This window comes from Pectinophora gossypiella, chromosome Z (assembly GCF_024362695.1).
Source record: "Pectinophora gossypiella chromosome Z, ilPecGoss1.1, whole genome shotgun sequence".
NCBI lineage: Eukaryota > Metazoa > Arthropoda > Insecta > Lepidoptera > Gelechiidae > Pectinophora > Pectinophora gossypiella.
This window is the reverse complement of record NC_065433.1, coordinates 2,979,164-2,999,606: the sequence shown is the minus strand read 5'-3', so window position 1 is coordinate 2,999,606 and position 20,443 is coordinate 2,979,164. Positions and strand designations below refer to the sequence as shown.

The 20,443-nt window shown below is 38.7% G+C and overlaps 2 protein-coding genes across 18 annotated transcripts in view; both read right to left on the bottom strand.

Moving 5' to 3' along the window:
- The window catches only part of LOC126380060 (coiled-coil domain-containing protein AGAP005037), a 246,107-nt gene that overhangs the window by 209,127 nt on the left and 16,537 nt on the right, over positions 1-20,443 (bottom strand). The window contains exon 1 of one of the 12 annotated variants that reach the window (XM_050029245.1): positions 18,282-19,039. The exons of the other annotated variants lie outside the window; for them this stretch is intronic. The gene's annotated coding sequence lies outside the window, so the exon portion shown is untranslated. Of the gene's footprint in view, positions 1-18,281; positions 19,040-20,443 lie in introns of those variants that run through there. 12 annotated transcript variants of the gene reach the window in all.
- LOC126380164 (uncharacterized) lies at positions 5,156-10,814 on the bottom strand. 6 transcript variants are annotated; one of them, XR_007568428.1, is made up of 6 exons: positions 10,678-10,814; positions 8,133-8,260; positions 6,702-6,789; positions 6,280-6,490; positions 5,896-6,110; positions 5,160-5,344 (listed from the first exon to the last, which is right to left on the bottom strand). XR_007568428.1 is itself a non-coding variant. In XM_050029433.1 (4 exons), the coding sequence occupies exons 1-4, from the start codon at positions 8,212-8,214 to the stop codon at positions 5,250-5,252; spliced, it is 480 nt and encodes a 159-aa protein (XP_049885390.1). In that variant the 5' UTR covers positions 8,215-8,251; the 3' UTR covers positions 5,156-5,249. The 6 variants fall into 6 exon arrangements, 2 of the variants coding, with proteins under 2 accessions (XP_049885390.1, XP_049885391.1); XR_007568429.1 differs by having other exon boundaries at positions 5,896-6,065; XR_007568427.1 differs by having other exon boundaries at positions 5,156-5,344; positions 5,896-6,490.

The window sequence follows — 20,443 nt, the reverse complement described above, 5'->3', positions numbered from 1 at the left end:
AAAAAAATCTCCTCAACACCTTTATGATTAAACTTAATTTAGAGGAAAACTCGTTATTCCTAAAATATAAAACGCTGTTAAAAAGTATTTAAGGATAAAAAAAACATACGCTCTGCAAATTCTGCAATTGAATCACATTCGCTAGGTGCAATATCTTAAAAAAAATAAAAGTACGCGTCGAATGTATGGGTCGACATGGATGGTACTTTGTTAACATTGACAGGAGGGCGCTGGTGTGCTCCATCTCCGTACCGTCGCCTTAAAATGAAAACCACGTAAGCACCCTTTAATAAAAAAAACAGGGGGTTTAAAATGGCCACATAGAAGCAATTCATCTAAGAAAGCAATATTGCAATTTGAAATTTGCGCATATAAAAGTAAGTGCGCAATGCAAACAAATTGTTCTGTTCCGTGGACGACACAGCCAAATAGACTCCTATTTTTTTATTTCTCGCATAATGTTCCTTGTTTCAAGTAGCTGAAATACGCGAGGGGCGAGAGAAGCGGAAATTTGCAATGTCTGCGCCTACGACACAAATATCGTATTGTTTTTTGAGTTAATTCCCATTTAAGTATAATGATTTACCCATGATTTTTTTTTTTTTTTTGATTTGATTTGACTTATTTACCCTTCTATATAGATGGTAAACTTACCAGTTATTTTTTTAATTAGGAATTTTCTCAATATACCGGGTAGATTGCCCATCTTTAGACACAAAGATCTAGACAATGCTGTGTATATTGTATTTGAGAAAAAAGGTTGATATTAGCGTTAAGTAAGTGCCTATTCGCTGTTATTTATTTGCAGTGTTCAGTGTTGAGTCTACCGACATATATGCCGAATTCATTTTAGCTAAACATGTCCAACTAAACCATTAAATTCTTCAATAAAATAAACCCATGAAAATGTACACAGAGAACTGATCTCATTGAAGAAACGATTTTATTTTTGACTCGAACCCAAATCCGTCGTCGAGCCGGGACGAGCGTACTAACTATTACGCCGTCAAGCCCTCATTCTAATTTTTTTTGTTCAATTTGTACCTATATAAACTCCTTGTATCGCCATCTATCCGAAACATTAAGTTACCTACTTGACCGGAAAATATTATTACTTCATATTTTACTAATTTCATAACGAAATTATCGATTGGGGCTAAAATAGAACGCTCTATTTTGTTTGTATTTGCCTATATAAGAATTTCAAATTTCCCGCCTACCCCTACTCTGAAGGCGGACCTATCAGCTTTCAGTTAGACATGACGCATGCGTAATACGAACGCGGAATTTTAGAATTGACAGCCGGTTTAACTACGCGCAAAGAGCATTAGTTTATTTTTTATTTAGCCTTAAGAATAAGGTTTGTGAAACAAATTGTTTCTTGTGTAAGTAGATAGTACTCTGATGAATATTAGGAATCTGTGCTTTATTTCGTATCTTATCATTATCACGTATCTATAATATATTTTGTCAAACATATTGTCATAACTCGCACATGCGTTTAGCGTCAAGGTTACAATTCATTGATTAATCTTGACGTAAGCCGCGCATGCGCCCTTAGAGAATTGCGCTGTTATAGAATTGCGGTGGTGGTATAGTTTTGATAACAACTTAGTTCAATGAACTCAAAAGAACGGTAGGTGACATTAAAAAAAGTATCTTTCATTTATTTGCGGAAGGTATATAATAATATGACACACAGGTGACTACTATTTAAGTTGAACATTTTCAATTATCTATTTTCTTCTTGTTTTTAATATACCCTGAGGCTACTTTCGTGCCCAGCTAAGTATCCTGTCTACCCTGGGGCATTGATGTATAATAATAATTATGTTACTATCCCTGAGACATGTTTTAGTTTTTGCCAATTGAGAGTCCTCAGGGTTCCCCAATTGTTCTGGCCAATAACAATAAGTCACGTTGAAAAAAGGGTTATATCCAATGCTTGACCTACCTCCTCCGGTTCTACTCTTATTTAACAGAGTGGTATGGCAACGGAAAAATATTCCACGCATGATCATTTGTAGTGAAGCAAAATATACACTACCTACCAATTATAAAATGGAAAATAAAAAAATATATTCGCTGTTTCCTCATTAGTCGTTTTGCTGTCTTGACTTTATAGTATTTCTTAGAAAATAAATGTTTTTCACTTCTCCAGCACGAAAAAGGGGGCTCGGTGGCTGTCGAGTAACAACAGTGTGGAAAAGTGCGTTTTATTCACTAGATAGACAAAGTAGCTTTTAATTTTTTATACTCAAATATACGAGAAAGGGACATAGCTAACCCATAGCCTAATCTGCAGTGTAAATTTATCCGATTTTGTATGACATTTGCTGAAATCATTCTTCCTAAAATTAAGAGCTGTCAATCATCCGTCCTTTTCCTTTTAAGCAGATAAAAAAATTACAGGGTTATACCTGTAATAACAGGTATAACTTAAAGTAAAATTAGGAGGTGTCTGCAGGAATCGGGGCCAATATCATGTTATAATTTTACTACTATGAAAAGCTAGCACGCAGGTACGTTAAAAGTGTTTACCTACTAACAAAATGTTCAGGACCTCCGCGATACTGGGTTTCCCTAGTGCGGGGTCCGTCAGTAATGTATACAAGTTTAAGTTTTTGATAAATAAACATAATATTCTATTCTAAATAAATGTTTTGTTATGTTACTGTTTAAAATGTGAATAAAATATATTTTATAAATAAGAAAGGAGAATTTAATTTATCAAAGGAGATTTAATTTGGTTACTTGACTGCTTACTCTAACGTAACCATGATTGTCCGAGCGGACCCGCGCGCGGTCGTTTTCTTTTTATTTTTATCTGCGGCGGAGCTTTCCCGGCTTTCAGCGGTCGGTTTCTTTTTCTTTTATACAAAAAGCTGGTTAATTTCCTGACTAATCTAGACCTCAGAGGGTTGTAATAGTTCTCGGGAATATAATACAATTTTCACCTTTTTAATTAAAAAAGGGCGGACGGTTTATTCAACAAAAAATATATACATACCTAAGTTAAAAAGAAAATACGACTCAAAATGTAACCAACTGAATAAAGATACAAATAACTGCCTATATACGTCCCACTGCTGGGCACAGGCGTCCCCTCAATCTAACGGAGGGGGTTCGGGGGCCCTCAGGTTGATTGAATAAAGATACTTATTTTAAATTTGAATAAAATAAATTTTAATCGTGGGAAGGTCTACTCGCCAAAATCAACTGTGTGCTTTCCACAATAATAATTGATCCATGTTTTCGTGTCACAACGAAGGACATTCTAGGCGACGTTACCCACAACTAAAATAGATGGCGCTACTTAACTTCTACGTGATAATTAGGTACCTATTTTCTCATCGCTCGGGTAAACCATTATTCAAAAACACAATGTATAGTAATGACAGCGCCATATACGTATAAAAGAAAATGTCACTTGATATTTGGATCAGATTTGTATAGAATTATCTTGTTACTTAATATTGCGTTACTTTATTATGATCAGAACAATAAAGGTTGGTAAATGTTGTGTGAAAAACAAAGACAATGTTGGCAACATCAAAGTCTAATAATAATAAATTTTACTGTAATATTTATTTTGCTATGGCAATACAGGACTTACGCCACGGACTTTGCCGACGAGGCATGTTTTCTTATATCTCGCTACTTATGTAAATATTTCCTAGTTTTTAATTTCAATACACGACGCTCAGTGGGTAGGCCCGCTACAAGGTGGACCGACGATCTGGTGAAGGTCGCGGGAAGCCGCTGGATGCGGGCAGCGCAGGACCGATCGTCGTGGAGATCCTTGGGGGAGGCCTATGCCCAGCAGTGGGCGTCATACGGCTGATGATGAATTTCAATACAGTCCATTTAACATTTCGAAGAGGTTTTATTTACCGGAGCAACCATCGCACAGTGTCGCGTCCCTTTACGAAAAATCTAAATTATCGTTTTTCAAAAATGGATATTCTAATTATGGTAACACTATCTCAAATACCCATAGCACACAAGTTTAATATTTTAATTGATGTATCCTCTATAATCTTTAGAAAAATAGCTTCATTAATTGGTATGTTGACGTATCATAAAATTGTTTAACGAATTTCTACTGTGTTCGGTGGTTGTTTTGTTGAGGTATTAGTTGGATTTCAATTGTTTTATTGTTATTATTTTATTAATTGGTGTTTATACTGATCTACTAAGTGATCAAAGTGCAAAATTCTCGGAAGCAATGAGTAAGATTTCACCATTTCTTAGTTTTGGCAAAAAAAGAATTAATTTTAGGTTCGAGATGCATTTAAAAAAAATCATGTCAAATCATGTCGATAATTTTTTGATATTGTATAGCCTAAAGTGTATATTTACTGTTGACAAAGTTTGATCTGCTTTTGTTTGCACATTCTTGATTTATTAACTTTTGTTTACAATAGGTTACCAGCTACTAAATAATGAATTGTTTGAGAAGTGGTTCCAAGCTGACCCAACAAGCAAAATTCCGCAACTATTCAAGTATGTTTTGGAGGTTTACGAATTGGAAGAATCTCCTGTCTATATTCAGTCAAGTTTCCGAAAGTCACTGACTGTTTTGTTTAAATGTAGCTAATTATTGGAGAGTATCTTACAGAAGTGAAATAACATTAAGAAAAAAATATACTGCCTTTTTCAACAATGCTTTTAAGTTAAGAGAAGACGATATTAGCTACCTACGTAGTAAACAATCCATAGACGCATCACAGGTTCATAGTTCAAAACGAGGAAGGCCATGCAAGGACTTCAACGAACTAAATCTAGCTTTTTAGAAGCGGAGAGTTGCAGACTTAGTAGAAGGCAGAGATCCCAGTGAATTAACATTTGCCGAATTAACATTTAAAATAATAAAAAAAGGATACAAAATGAGTTTAAAGAAAAAATGGGTCTTCTCGTTGACAAGCCTAAGCCTGAATATGGGTCGACAAATGACGGTAATACTGCTCGGATATTCTTTAGACATCCACAACTAAACTCTGAAATCACAGGAGTTGATAAAAATCTAATCGTCAAGTTTTCTATGATTAACAGAATATTGTCAAGTGGCAAGAAAACCAATTTAGAAAAATCCAAACAGTTACTTGCTAACACTAAAACCCTATACATGAGTTTGTATTCTTGGTATTCACTTCACTTCACTTCACTTTTTAAAGTTTATGGCTGCATCGTTTAGAAACGATGATTCTGCCAACGTCAAGGTACCGAAGAAAAAAAATAAAAAAAAATTAAAAAACAATTAAAAAAAAATAGTCGGTAGGTACATTTAAATTATATTGAAGACTGTTCGGTGGGAAGTCCAATGATGTAGTCCAGAAGTTCCCTAAAAATAAAGACAACACGATTGTTAATTAACTTCACAGACATATAGGTTAGAAACACACGTAGTATAGGCCCGCCACCATTTTTCGTTCGCAAGTTTTTTTTTTTTTTTTTTTTTAGTTTTGGACCAATTATATATACATACTTATACTTATATTACACATGGACTAGCACATACATTAGCATACAATATTTACAATTTAAGATTATTCCGTTTAATAAACGTACAAAGGACATTAATGAAGGGGGTAGAAACTAAAGTTAAGAGAAAGTTGACATTTACAGGTCGGGGAATACAAGGTGGGAGAACATCATACATAGGGACAACTAAATTAGGGCAGGAGAAAAATAGATGATTAACAGTGCCATCCTCATCACCACATTCGCAAACGGAGTGATCTCGGATCCGTAGCTTAGCCAGAAAAACAGGGGAGCACACGTGACCCAGACGGAGACGGATAATCACAGAGGTAACCCACTTATCAAAGTTTCTAAATTTAAAAAACCAAGGTCTAATAGGTATAGAAGGCTGGATAAGTCCGTAAAGTTTACCTTTTGCTTGCTTAGATGTTTGCCAAAGCTCATCCCAAGATTTGAATAGATGTGATTTAGCGAGAGCCCGGATATCTCTGGAGAAAGTCTTGTTGTAGATCTCAGTACCCAAGCGGGCAGCTTCTTTAGCACATAGGTCGGCGTTCTCGTTGCCACGAATACCGCTGTGACTGGGAATCCAAGCCAGGACAATTTCTAGACCACTCTTTTGGCATCTATAAAGAACTTCCTTAGTTTTAAGGGTGAGATAAAAATTTTCTCTAGAGTGAAAAGGCAATTTTACAAGGTCTTGCAAACAGCTAAGGGAATCCGAGAAAATGATTGATCTATTCAATTTGTGAGATTCTACATAGGAGACAGCTTCTAGAAGGGCAATGGACTCACCTGTGAAAATGGAGCAGCTAGCCGGGCATTTATAATTTAGGATGATATTAAATTTAGGGATCCAAACAGCAGCTCCTACGTGACTTGTATCAGATAATTTAGAGGCATCGGTATAGAGTTGAAGCCAATCCTTCCAGTTTTTTTCCACTAAGCTATTAAGCTCCTTATCAGCACCCTGCGAGTTCTTGACTATCCCTAGATTAAGTATTACCTTAGGACAAAAGATTAAACTTTCATAAGGAAATTCAAAAATAGTGGCCTTAGGGGTCTGATGTATTGTAGAAGGGTTGATTTTATTAAAAGACTTGACGAGAGGCGGCAAGTCTTTATGTCTCCAATAATTAGAACTAGCTACCAAACAAAGAGAATTTAGTTTCTTATGAAGGGGATGAGATGATGTTTGTAAGGTGTTGAAATAATACCTATCCGAGAGATACTGTCTACGTAATTGGAGTGGAGGTTCCACACATTCCACTTGGAGCGCATTTGTAGGGGACGACTTCATCGCACCTGCAATAATACGTAAACATTTAGCCTGAATCCTGTCAAGTTTATAAAGAGCAGTTTTGTTGCAGGGCTCGAGGATGAAACTGGCGTAATCAAAATGACTGCGTATAATGGCGTTGTACAAAAGCTTTTGGCTATACGGATGGGAGCCCCAACGGACCCCTGATAAAGACCTAAGCACGTTGATATTTTTTTCGCACTTATTAGCTATGTGTTCAAGATGAGGTAATCCACACATTTTGCTGTCAAGGATTACTCCTAAAAATTTCACTTTATTATAGACGGACACTGGCTGTTCATCAATAACTAGCTCTATAGCTGGGATCACACGCTTGCGGGAGAATACCACAGCGCTGCACTTAGGGACAGAGAGTGAGAGGCCGTGATCGCTTAGCCAGGTGCTTAAATAGTACAGTGCCGAATTAAGGCGAGAACATGCATCCGCAAACGAGGAGGAGCGGGCGTAAAGGGCAATGTCATCTGCGTATTGCAGGATACTACTAAAGCATAGGACAGTTCTATCAAGGTCATAGGTGTAAACATTGAACAGTAGCGGACTAAGAACGGAACCCTGAGGGAGACCTTTCCACAAGGTTCTGAGAGGAGAAAGAGAGCCTTGCACTCTCACCGTGATACTACGAGCCATGTAAAGGTTGCATATGATGTGTACCATCCTCTCCGGGATATTCAGCTGTTGCATTTTTTGCCTGAGTATTGGGAGGAGGACATTGTCATAAGCAGAGGAGATGTCAAGAAAGACACCAATGACATGTTCGTCACAGCTGAAAGCGCTCCTAATGTCAGTAGTCAAGATGCTAAGACTATCCAAAGTGCCCATACCTCTACGAAACCCAAACTGAAACTTAGATAATAATCCCTTGTTCTCCAAAAACCACTCCAAGCGGTTCTTTAAGAGATGCTCCAGAATCTTAGCCAGAGCGGATGAGAGGGCAATAGGTCTGTACGAAGAAGACTTACTAGGATCTTTGCCAGGTTTTAAAATTGGGACAATGATTTGAGTCTTCCAGGAGTCGGGAACAGTCCCTGTTATAAAAACTTCATTAATAATACAAAGAAAGTACATTTTCGCCGACATTGGAGATTTAGAAATAAGAGAATAAGGGATCCCATCCATGCCAGGAGATGTATCTCTAAGGTTATCTAGGGCACAGGAAAGTTCAGGATATGAGAAAGGCTCGTTAAAACTATTATAAGAAGACAAGGAGGAGGAAGAGGAAGGGAAGCAATCCTGGAAAGGAACAGATGGGGGAGCTAGCTTGTCAAAGAAGTCCGGCAGCCAAGTGGACGTGTCATTGGTTGTAGAGTTACTGTCGTCTAACAGATACCTTCTGAATGATTTAATACGTTTCCACACCAAAGAAGCAGGAGACCGGGGAGCAAGAGACTCGCAAAAGTCACGCCATCCATTAACCTTTTTCTTGGAGAGGAATCTCTTGGAGCGAGCAGACGCCTTCTGGAAAGACAGATATTTTTGCATGGAAGATAGATCACCAGCAAAGCTATTCTCAGCCTCATCCCGTTGACGCACGCTTTCCGTACATTCCGCGTCCCACCAAGGAGGCGATGATATTTTGCCTCGTGCTGAGTTTTTCAAAGGGATAGAGCTATCGGCGGATGAAGTGATACACGACGTAAATTCCTCGTAGCAAGTAAGATAGTTAGATGAAGAGATCGGGGAAAGAAACGGGATCTTACCATTAACCAGCTCCGCATACTTTTGCCAATCGGCCCTGTTCAGACGGTATTTCAAGAGAGGAGGAGGGTTCTTAGCCGGAGGGCAAGGGGTAAGAAAGGAAATAATAATCGGGAAATGATCGCTACCGTAGCAATTAGGTAACACCTTCCAGGAAAGGGACAGAACCATGCTAGGCGATACCAAAGACAAATCCACCACGCTAGAGCCACCTAGAGGTGAAACCCTACGCGTCGGGGAGCCATCATTCAGCACGCACAGGTTGATATTGTCCAGGAGATCAAATAAATGAGGAGCCAGGGAGTCACACTTATAAGAGCCCCAAAAAGTGTGGTGGACATTGAAATCGCCAAGAATTATAAATGGTCCAGGGAGAGAAAAGAGGATATTATTCAGTTCCGAAATAAGAGAGGAGTTGGGGTGTGGGAAGTAAACTGAAACAATAGTACAGTTTAAAGCCTTAATTGCTACTACCTGTAGGTCACGATCATGCGGTGGGATGGGGATTTGAGAGAAGGTAATATTTTTATTAACAAGAAGGGCCGAACCAGCATAACCATCATCTCTGTCATCCCGGATACAGGAGTAGCCAGGCATCCTAAAAATGGAGCCCGGCCTCAACCATGTCTCAGAGATGGCACAGACAACCGGCTTGAATTTGTTAATTAATAATATTAATTCAGGTTTTTTGGATCGAATACTTTTACAATTCCATTGAAGGAGACAGTGACCCGCCATTTTTATTTATTAACATTGACATGAATTGCTTCAATAGAGATACGACATTGTTCGGTAAAGAGTCCGAGAACTTAGAAATAATATTAATTAAGGAACAAACCAACAGCTCTATGAGGTTGTCATTGGGAGTAAGGAGAGGAGTAGACTCGGGAGGAGGAGGGAAGGCACAACCATTAGGTTGTGAGGATATGGGAGAACGGGTTATGTCAGAGTGAGCCTGAACATCATAAGACCTACCTAATTCTGGTGGAGGTCGGCGTTCCCGGTATACGGTTTTACGATACGAGGTGGTGGGATTTTGACTCGAGGACGGAGAAGACGGAGAGGGAGGGAAGAAAGCTGGTTGTGAAAGTTTAGGAGGTTGCTGAGAGGCAACTTCGGCAAATGGTCTCCTCACAGTGGAAAACCGGGCGGAGGCTTCTAAGTATGAAATGTTTTCCTCAGACATGACCATCTTGATCGCCTTTTGCCTGGAGTGTTCAGGGCACCTTGGGTCTGTGGCTTTGTGATTACCAGAGCAGAGTAAACAGGTCACATGTTCATCTGGGATATTACAGCTCTCACCAAGATGGGGCTGTGAGCATTTGAAGCAGCGGGCTTTTGATCGGCATTGAGCTTTGATATGGCCAAATCGGCAGCAACCTCTGCATTGGATTGTGGGCAGATGGTAAACATCAACGGGAAGGGAAGTATGGTAGCAATAAACTTTTTGGGGCAATGACTGTCCTAAAAACGTCAGGACGACCGTGTTAGAAGGAATCCACGTAGCGGATCCATCAATAATTTTCTTGGAGTTTAGACGCCTAGCTTTAATAACTTGGCCACAATTGGAGGGGTACTGAAGACCTGAAACAAGCTCCTCCAGAGTCCAGTCTATTGGTATGTTCCTGACAACTCCCATTCTGGAAACTTGGAATTGTGGGATGGTGGCACATAACTTGTTCTCAGCAAGCAAAGGGTTGGTTACAAAGTTGTTGGCAGCTGAGGAAGAAGCAAATTCAACTGAGACGCGGTTGCGTCCCACAGAGTTTACTCCTCCATTGACTATACCTGGTATGTTATTTCTATGTATAAGTTGGGCAAATTTAAGAACCCTAATAGTAAGTCCCGCTGAAGGATCACTTTCCATCCTGGTGACATGCACAGAGAAGGGCCCCTGGTCAGCATCAGTGTATTTAAGTTTCTCGCCAGCAAATTCCGGAACAGTATAAACGTCCTGAACAGAGGCAGACGGAGATATATTTTTCTTGGGCGTAGGATTACCGATTTCCGATTCCGCATGGCGTTTCATGGATCTCTGAGAACCAGAAAGCTCCCCTTGACTTTGTAAAAAAGTCTGAGGAGTCATCTCTAAGTCAGGTGGAATACCACCTCCTCCCGGAGGAGGATCGTCCCCCATTTTAAGGACAAATACGAAATTACATACACACAACACTTACCACGTAAACACAAATATATACCACCACCTATATAAATACTATAACTGAATAATTTTGTAACAATCAGAGGAATAAACCAAAGATTCAAAACAACTCGGCTGCAACGTGATTTCTAGAGCACGATGACAAGCAGAATCATTCTTGGTATTACATGCCGATGTCCATACATAAGGTTCTCATTCATGGAGCTGAAGTAATTTAATCTTTGCCGTTGCCTATTGGTCAATTTTCTGAAGATGCCTTAGAAGGCAGACATAAAGACTCGAGAATTTTCACGCAAGCATCACACGCGTAAATCTTCTAGAGAAAAATGTAACAAAGATTTAATGGTCATGATGCTTATAATATCAGACCCTTTAATATCATCTATTCGTAACAAAAATATTATCGATTATTTAGAACCTTATTATTAAAAAAAAAAAAAGTGGCTAAAAATAGCATTTTTTTATCTAACTTCCATCGTAAAAACCTTTTTTAATATTATTTTATTATTAAAACACTAAATATCCACAACATGTTGCAAAATTATTATCTAAATATTTTTCGTAAACTTTTGTATGGGCTCGCGACACTGTGCATCGCCTCGAACAGACAAAAGATGCATTATGTCTGAAATTCTTGAAATTAGAAGGTTAAACAAAGAAGCGTTATACAACACTATCTATATTTTTATTAGGGACGTGTCCTGGAAAGTCCCTCATTTGTGTCCCCAATCCGGAATTACCCATATCTTTTACTTGGTAACGGCACAGACCAGACACTTCATACAAACAACCTCGTTTTACATAGACACTGGTGCTAATTCCTGTAAATACCATCTAATTTTATTTTAAGTTATATCTGTCATTTTCTTATCCGCCGAGAAGGAAAAGGACGGGTAATCGACAAGCATAAAATTTATGGAACACACGTCAATTTTATGCACAAATCTAAAACAGCCGTCTAAAAATTTTACATCAGTCAATAACCCGACACAGTTAAGTAGACAGCACGTCAAACGGATTGCATACCAGCGACGTACCTTTTTGATTCGCCCGGGTTATTCATTCATTTACTCATTCTTCCTAAAATTAAGAGCTGTGAATCATCCGTCTCTTTCCTTTTCGACATATATGAAAATGACGGATATAACTTAAAATAAAATTAGGCGGTGTCTGCAGGAATCGGGGCCACTACACATTGACGTTCTCGTACACACGCAACTGTGTGTGTGAATTTAACCGTCATCACTTACTGATAGATTTGGGTCTTATTGAATTCTTCTTAAACTGAAAAGCTTCTTTCTCTTCTACCTACCTAGGTAGCTACAGGCAGCATCAGTTAATTCAATTAAAATTCAATAAAAATGTTTAACAATGAAAGTTCACAATATAAACAGGCTTTACACTTGACTTACAATTCAAACTAATTAATTGCATTCACATTATTTTTATATTGAGCACTTAGCCTAAGTTCAATTTTATTGCAAATTATTGGCATGTTTTGATGAACAGTCACCATGAAAAATAAATATTTATAGGCGCCACAAAGGCGCGCCGGCGGTGCGGGCAATTACTGTGGGATCCAATATTCGAATCAGACGAAAGAACGTTGGTGTCCAATTTCAAAATTCGAACATATAAATTAAACTGATTAAATATACTTAAAAACAATGGTACGCGCGTAGCCATCACGATTCAAGACTATATCCGAGGGGGGGGGGAGGGTAACCTAGCTTAGACGCTGGTGGGGAGCTGAGAATGGCCGTTCTATACGTAGTATTATTCCTTATTCTATGGTAAGGGTATCGACAGTATATCCAATAATTTCGGTTTCGGATACGAGGTTCTGTAATACCCCTGCCTGAAAGTTCTGACTAGGTACAAATTCAAATTCAAAAATATATTTATTCAGTAGGTAACATAGTTACACTTTGAATCGTCAATTTTACATAACGAACGTCTCATCCGCCTAAAACTACTGCAGCTTCTCACAACCTGTATAGCCGGGGAAAAGAAGCTGCAAGAAAAACCTCGGCACAGGGCCCAACTTGGCCCAAGTTTACCGTACGCTACAGGCCCTATTTCATTAAAAGTCATTGAGGGACTTTCCTGGCTATGTTCCTCAAAAACAATATAGATGGCGCTGTACAGATTTTCCTTCGTTTAACCTTCAAATTTCATGGATAACAGACAAAATATGCATCTTTTATCTTTTTTTTTTATTACACCCAGGCACAATTACATATGTCTTCCTGATCAAAATAAAGAGAAGCCATTCAAATTCAAAATCATTTATTTCGGATCTAAATATCCACAGTGTAGGTTTTTAATTACTTGTACAAGCTGGTGTTAATACCTTCTTATTAATATGATAAAATGCAATATCCTCCTAAGGCCCACGGCCTTACTAGTAGTACTAATCCCATTGTTTAACTATTGTGTCTGGAAATCCGGGCCTTAGGAGGATATAGGCAGCAAAATAATTCTATACAAAAGTGATCCTAATATCAAGGAACAATTATTTTATAGTATATGCTTCCGGCATTACATTGTATTTTGGAATAATTATGTACCAGAGTAATGAAAAAATAGGTAATTTTGACGTTAAAGCTGTACAACGCCATCTGTATTGTGTTTGGTGAACTTAGCCTGGAAAGCCCCTCGTTGCAAATTAGTGTACCTACTTATATTGCACAGTGGTTGAATATGAGAGAAGCTTAATCAGTGGATTTTATTAACACGTTGGCGCGCGGTAGTTTTTCGTAAATTAGCAGTAGTAATTATCGACCCCGTACTGTTAAATTTATGAGAAATCAAAACACTACATAACGATAGTAACATCTATGACAGTAATCTGCATATACCGTACTGATGAGGGTAATATCGAAAAAATATTTACTTAGGATCAGTACATCTAAAACCGTAGTCGCAATAGCCGTACTGTGTCTACCTAGCATAATATAGGATCCAGGTGAATCAAAGTACGGCTTCAACCGCAGTGCTGTCATGACCGTATTTACACTGTTGTGAAACACATCTCTCCAATCTAAGATTCAGTACAGCTTCAGCCGTATTATGGCGAACAAAATTGCATACACCTATTACTGTTATAACCGTAGTGTGGATGTGTGTGTAGACTGCATATGTGTGAGTTATGGCTTAAAGAAACTTAAAATATTTTACTCAATTTTGACAACAGCAACAAAAGGATCTGTGTCTAAAAAAGAAGGGGGCGTGGCCTAAGTGATTATTGTATCGAAACTGGGCTGCAGTGACCGTAGCAATGTTTATAAGAACTACAATTATTTGCGGAAGTAACCGTACCGTGCTATTTTGTGAGTCCAAATTACGGTTATAGCCGGTACCGCGCGCCAACGTGTTAATATTGAAAATTAAGAAATATCTACGATTCAATGGCAAATTGACATCTAAAAGTACTTATTATTAAAAAAAATATTCACGCCTAATAATACAATAAACTTCTCATAAAAAATTGAAACACCTCGTAACTCGTAAGGATTATCTGAAAAATATTAATTACGAGTGAGAGGAATTCTAAATAAATGCCATTGCCACAGTGGGTATTAAAAGGTTTTCCATTCTTAATACCTATTAATATTCAAATTTCAATTTTATTTTTATTTTTGTTGAAATTCGGAAGTGTCTAAGTTTTTTTGATTGATTGATTTATGTGAGGTGGATTTCCAACAGCAGCAACCCTGATGTCAAGGTTATTAACGAACCGACTGTAAACTTACACCAGTAAGTAGTAACCAGGACCGCTTGACGTGCCTTTCGAAGAACGGGTCATCTTACTTTCGGACAATCGGGCGATCAGCCTGTAATGTCCTAATCAAACCAGGGCTCAGAAAGTGATTTTAGTGATATGTCCCCACCGCGACATCCGAATCCATCCTATGCTCAACCACTGAACCGTGGATGCCGTTAGATGAGAAGTAGATAGGTAGGTATATTTGATATGAGTAAAAAAAGTATGTTTTTTCAAACATATATCCGGACTTAACACTTAAAAATGTATTAATTCAAAGCAGAAAGCGTAAGTAAATATTAGTAAATACCTACGTATTATTGTTACGTTAACTTGTATGCATTTATATGTTTGTATATTTTATAATTACTTTTAGATATCATCATCATCAATTTAAGAGCCACGCTCTTGTCGGTGCAGCATTTTCATGCTACTTTTTTAGGGAAAAATAGGGCAGTGGTTTCTCTCTTGCCTTCCGCCCGCAGTACTCTGTCTGACGCAAGTGGGATGGCGCCCAGAGTAGTCTATTACAAAGCCATACTAGGACTCCTGTCCTCCGCGTCTGAATAGTAGGTACTGACAGTTAGTGCTACCCTCTGTCAGGTTCCAGGTTACAGTCACAGGGACTGTGACCTGGAACCTGACCTGTGACTGTGACCTGACCTGTGTGTGTGTGAGTTGTAGATATAAGTAAGTTTATCATATTAATTTTAAGCAACTTTCGCAAAGGCCGGTCATAGGATGGGTGACCACAAAAAAAAAACAAAAAAGTTTTCATCTCGAGCTCCTCCGTGCTTCGGAAGGCACGTTAAGCCGTTGGTCCCGGCTGCATTAGCAGTCGTTAATAACCATTAATCCGCACTGGGCCCGCGTGATGGTTTATGGCCCGATCTCCCTATCCATCCATAGGGAAGGCCCGTGCCCCAGCAGTGGGGACGTTAATGGGCTGATGATGATGATCATATTAATTGTTGCGATTAGTGTATTATTATGTATGTAGCAATGTGTATGCTTGTACACACTATCTGCCCTCTCCTCGTTAATCTTTCACTCTCACAGGACTACTGGAAGAAATTACTGTCAGAAATAAGTTGTGCCTTTTGTCTCTTTTCATGCAAAATAAAATGAAGTGCAAAGCTAAAGTATTTATATATTTTAGCGACAACTTTTTATGTAGTCGGAAGGTTCGGCTTTTGTTTTCACGCAACTAATAACAAAAAAACTAACTAACGAAAAAAATAGTTGGCGATTGATTGAGGGGAGCCTGTCCGTACCTAGCAGTGGGGCGTAAAGAGGAGGTTTATAATATAATAAGAATATTTTTTTTACTAAAAGTCAATAGGAGTCACTGTGGTCCTGATTGAGTTGATTAATTCATCTTAAGTACAGTTTGCTCGACCATTATAGATGACGATATGACTGCGTATCACGTTGGTATAACAGAAAGCACGGTGAGGTGTGAGTACTTAGTTCATCTCGGGATGGATGTATCTCTGACTACCCCAAATGGGATATAGCCATGGGTATATATTATGTTATGTAATAAGCATAGCCCCAATTCCTGCAGACAGAGGCATTGAGGACAGAAGAGGCAAGACGATTGGACACTTAATAAGACATGACGAATTTATTAAAAACATCATAAAAGGGAATCTACAAGGAAAGTGAGGAAGGGGAAGACCAAGAAGAGCTTACAGGGAACAGATTAAAGAGAAGGAGAACGTCGTGTCATATAAGGAGGTGAAGGAATTGGTCTTTGATAGACAAGAATGGATAATGCTACGCCGACAAGAGCGTGGCTCTTAGTGATGAAGTATTACCTCGGATGGTTCCAGCAATATTACGTATTTGTCGTTGCGCGAAACCGAATAGGTTAGCCGAATATTCAGTTCGTTAATAGTCAAGTCGCAATATTCGGTATTCGGTAAAATCACTACTCTGCGCATCTCCATTCTTATCATTATTGTACTGTAGCTATTCTATCGGCGTAATTAAGGACGGGGTACTGACAAGTATTTATGTTACAGGGCCAATTTAATAGATCACATTTGACAGCGTTAGATTCACAATAAATGGGAGCCAGGCAAAATTAAACCTTATAACTATAACGTTAAACGCCTATTAAATTGGCCCTACTTTTGTAGACCGGAAAAATACAGCATCTATTTGTCTAAAGGTAGTAATTCAAAACTAAAAAGGATAAGAAATAATCACTAAAAAAATGCTTTTTTATTCTTAATCATTATACTTTTATATAGCGCATTGTACCTTTAGGTAAATGGACAAATTATATTGCAGCGAATACTAATAACTAGCTTTAAGGTCGAATATTTGAAAGTGCCTCTATATCTACTGGATTTCAATGGCGCAATTTTTTTTGGACTTCAAAATATCCGGCGACGAGTGAGTGTATACAGGCTGTTAGTGATATCGTAACGAAATCTTTAAGGGATGATTCAGACTATGATTCTGAGTTGATATCAAGTGGAATTTTCCGTCGCAAAAGTATGGAACGGAAAATACTTAATAAAAAAAACACAGACCTTTTTTATGAATGTTCCGACCGGAAATTCCACTTGACATCAACTCAGAATCATGGTCTGAACCATCGCCCTTAGAATTCGTTACGTTGTCACTGACACCCATACCAACTTGTATGGCTACCTGTATGTACTTGGACGGGGTGTAAGTGACATCGTAACGAATACTGAGAGGGATGATTCAGCTCATTAATTTGAGTTAATATCAAGTGGAATTTTCCATCGCGAAAGTATAGATTTGAAAATAATTTAAAAAAAAAACTAAAAAAAACATGAATTTTGCGACGAAAAATTCCACTTGATATCTACTCAGAATCATGGTCTGAATTACACTTCAGTTTTCGTTACGATGTCACTAACACCCTGTATACGCCACTTCATTATATCCATACCAACACGCCTGCACTCCTTTGGGGGTGCTATGTTATGTTAGGATGTTAAATATTTTTATTATTAGCGACAGTACTTGCTCGTCATTCGATCAAATCCAGTCTATATAAGAGTCCTAGCAGTCTAGAAAATCATGCAAAAATGCAGGACCGGATTACGCATAGAAACACTTTCAAAATCAGAACCCTCAAACCAGCCTGAAACTAATTAAAATAACTTAAAACACTTCCCTGCATCCGCACTGTCCACAGATTATAAAGTTTCACAAACATTAGCACATAGGTACCCAATACCAAAACGCCGAAGCATTTTTGACGTCATGACATTTTCACTAACCAGTCACAGAGGATATCTAGTAGTTTGATGCAACCAATGTCTGTTTCAGATGGTGAAAAAAAAAAAAAAAACTAGTCACGTAGGAAAACTCGCCAGGGCGATGGAAAGCTTAGGTGCGCCCAACAGCCACGTCATGGAAACGCCCCTGCAGATTGTTTACTCTTCCCAAAATATATCCTCAATAATATAAGTAAGTTACCTTTTAATTCAAAATTATTTTTTTCTGGTTCCTTATTTTATTATTTAATTTACGTTGGCTGAAATCGTTATTTATTACATCTATGTGTCATATAGTACCTATTTTACCCCGAAACTCTTCTTTATTTTTTCCATCATATTTTAGCGAGATTTTTACTGTCAAACAATTTTTCTTTTGCGTATAAATATTTTGTTTTCTCATGACGTGCCCAAAAGCCGGAAGGCACATAAAAAAAATCAGTTCACCTACTTTTATGCCTACTCTTGTTTTATGTATGAAACATACCTAAGGGAATTAAAAGAACTTTAACAGTAAGATTAAAACTGAAAAACACTGCGCCCCGTTTATTGATCGCTTTGCTTCTTGTTTCAGAGTTGGAGTTTACGTACCGACATGGAGGTTATAATCCGAGATAGTAACACACACTCACACCGGTTTAGCGTAAAACCGAACTTCGCGCTGCTGCACGAGCGTTACGATTCATGTAATAATTAAAGTGTGCTTCACTGCCGCAGTGGTCGATATTATCACGAGGTTGCATACGTCCGCGGGACAGCTTCACGTGCCACGACTGGAGCGGGCAGGCCACCGCAGCGACATCTACCGAAGCCGATAGAAACCCCTCATACTACTGGAAGTGCATGTGTTTCAGATGCACCGCGCAGAATCCAACGCAGAATGGGGGGCATCTATTTACCAGAGCATGCATCACTTGGCGACCGCCCTCCTCCCACGAGCACCCTCGAGTGATGCCATTGAACCACACCCATGGCCAGCAAGATAAACAAGTAGCGGTCGCGCGGGCCGCACGGCATCATCATCAGCACGAAGACAGGCGCGTACGCACCTCCTACCTAAGTACTTTGGTGTTTGTTATCACAGTTAAGGGTTAAGGAGCCGACGAATCACGCGACCGGCGTTCTCTGGACAGTCCCGACGGCTGAGGACCGTCTGCGCCCCCGGACGCCCACTCAGAGACTAACGTCAAGATGACGTTTACTTTAGAAAGAGACGGTTAGGTTCGGCCTGTTGCGCCAAGGGTGCGGTAACGTACGCGCGCGGGTTCCGTGCCAGCGATCAATGTCGACTGGCCAGCTTGCGCGAGGGTGTGCGCTGGTGAGCCCTCGCGCAGTACCCTCAAGTCGTTTGTGCAAATTTTGGCAAGAGAAAAAGCCCCGCTTGGTTGTGTTGGTGGGCTGGTATCGACGCGGATGCGACCGCCGCGCCTGCTGCGGGCGCCCGCTACATGTACACGTCCGGTACCTACAAATGCTTCTACAATATGACGGGTGCACTCTAAACTGCAATACCCAGAGCTCTTGCCACAAAAACTACCCGTAAAAAAATACAAAATCCAACGTATTACCTGAATAACCTTGTAAACATTATCGTACAATAAACACTCTTTCATTCACAATCTCCCAATTTCACAGATAATGACTCTTGTTTTAACGGATCCTACGATACTTACTCATTTCATATTTTATTTTCATTCATAATTTCTTCTTGTTATTAATGAAAAAGTAGGTAAGTACCTAGTAGTGAGTTAAGTAGCCTGTACGTAGGCGAGAGATTAAAATTTTCATTCAATATCGTAAAATGTTTCCCGTAAAGTAAACACGAAACTAATTTTGATAGAAATCCCGTGCTCCAGGAGGATATTAATTGAGGATCAATGGCTTAATCGGATCTAATATGAATTTCATATTAGGCAGTATTCAATATGAAAACGGAGTGCCGTTTGATGTAGAAGAGGGAATGCCTGGGAATGCAATTGATTTGGTTTGTTGAAAAATTTGCATAATACACAAAGTCGTACTTTCCAAGGTTCATTATTCAGTTTATTTTCACCTGAATATGGAAACATTCAAGTTTCTTTCTCTTTGAAAGTTTTTTGTGCCCTTAAGTTTTGCAGAAAATTGATTTTATAATAAAAACCTAATACTTATTTAATAACCCAAGAAATTTTAAGCGTTAAAAAGTAAGTTTAATACCTATAAAACGAGTTCTAATAACGTCAGAAACTATAGAGCAGGCAAAAGGTAGAGAAAATTATCTTTCACAGAGTAACCCATTACGCCGACTCACCAAACATCTGTGTTCGACCTAAGGACGGGACACACCGGGAGCATTCGTTAAGGCGATATTTTTTCATCAATTTTTATGGAATATTCCTCTCAAAGTAGCAGCCATAAACAGTCGGCTGCTTCGAACTACTCCGAAGCAATGATTTCCAATATTTATATGACTGTGAAAGTGTATTTTTATATGTACAAGTATTCCCATGCTGCACTATCCCGCTATATTACATAATATTCAATATCTCATATACTTAAAGGTTGCCTGGAAGAGATTGCTACTTAGCAATAAGGCCGCCTATTGTACTAATTCTATTTCTCTTTTGTTTTGTATTTTGTTTTTTCCTGTTTGTGCAATAAAGTATTTGTCATGTTATGTTATGACTGTGACCGCTTAGAAAATAACTAGGTTCTATCAAGCAAGGTTCAATCCAATTATTTTATAAGTGCATACAATTCCGTTTGGCTGTCAA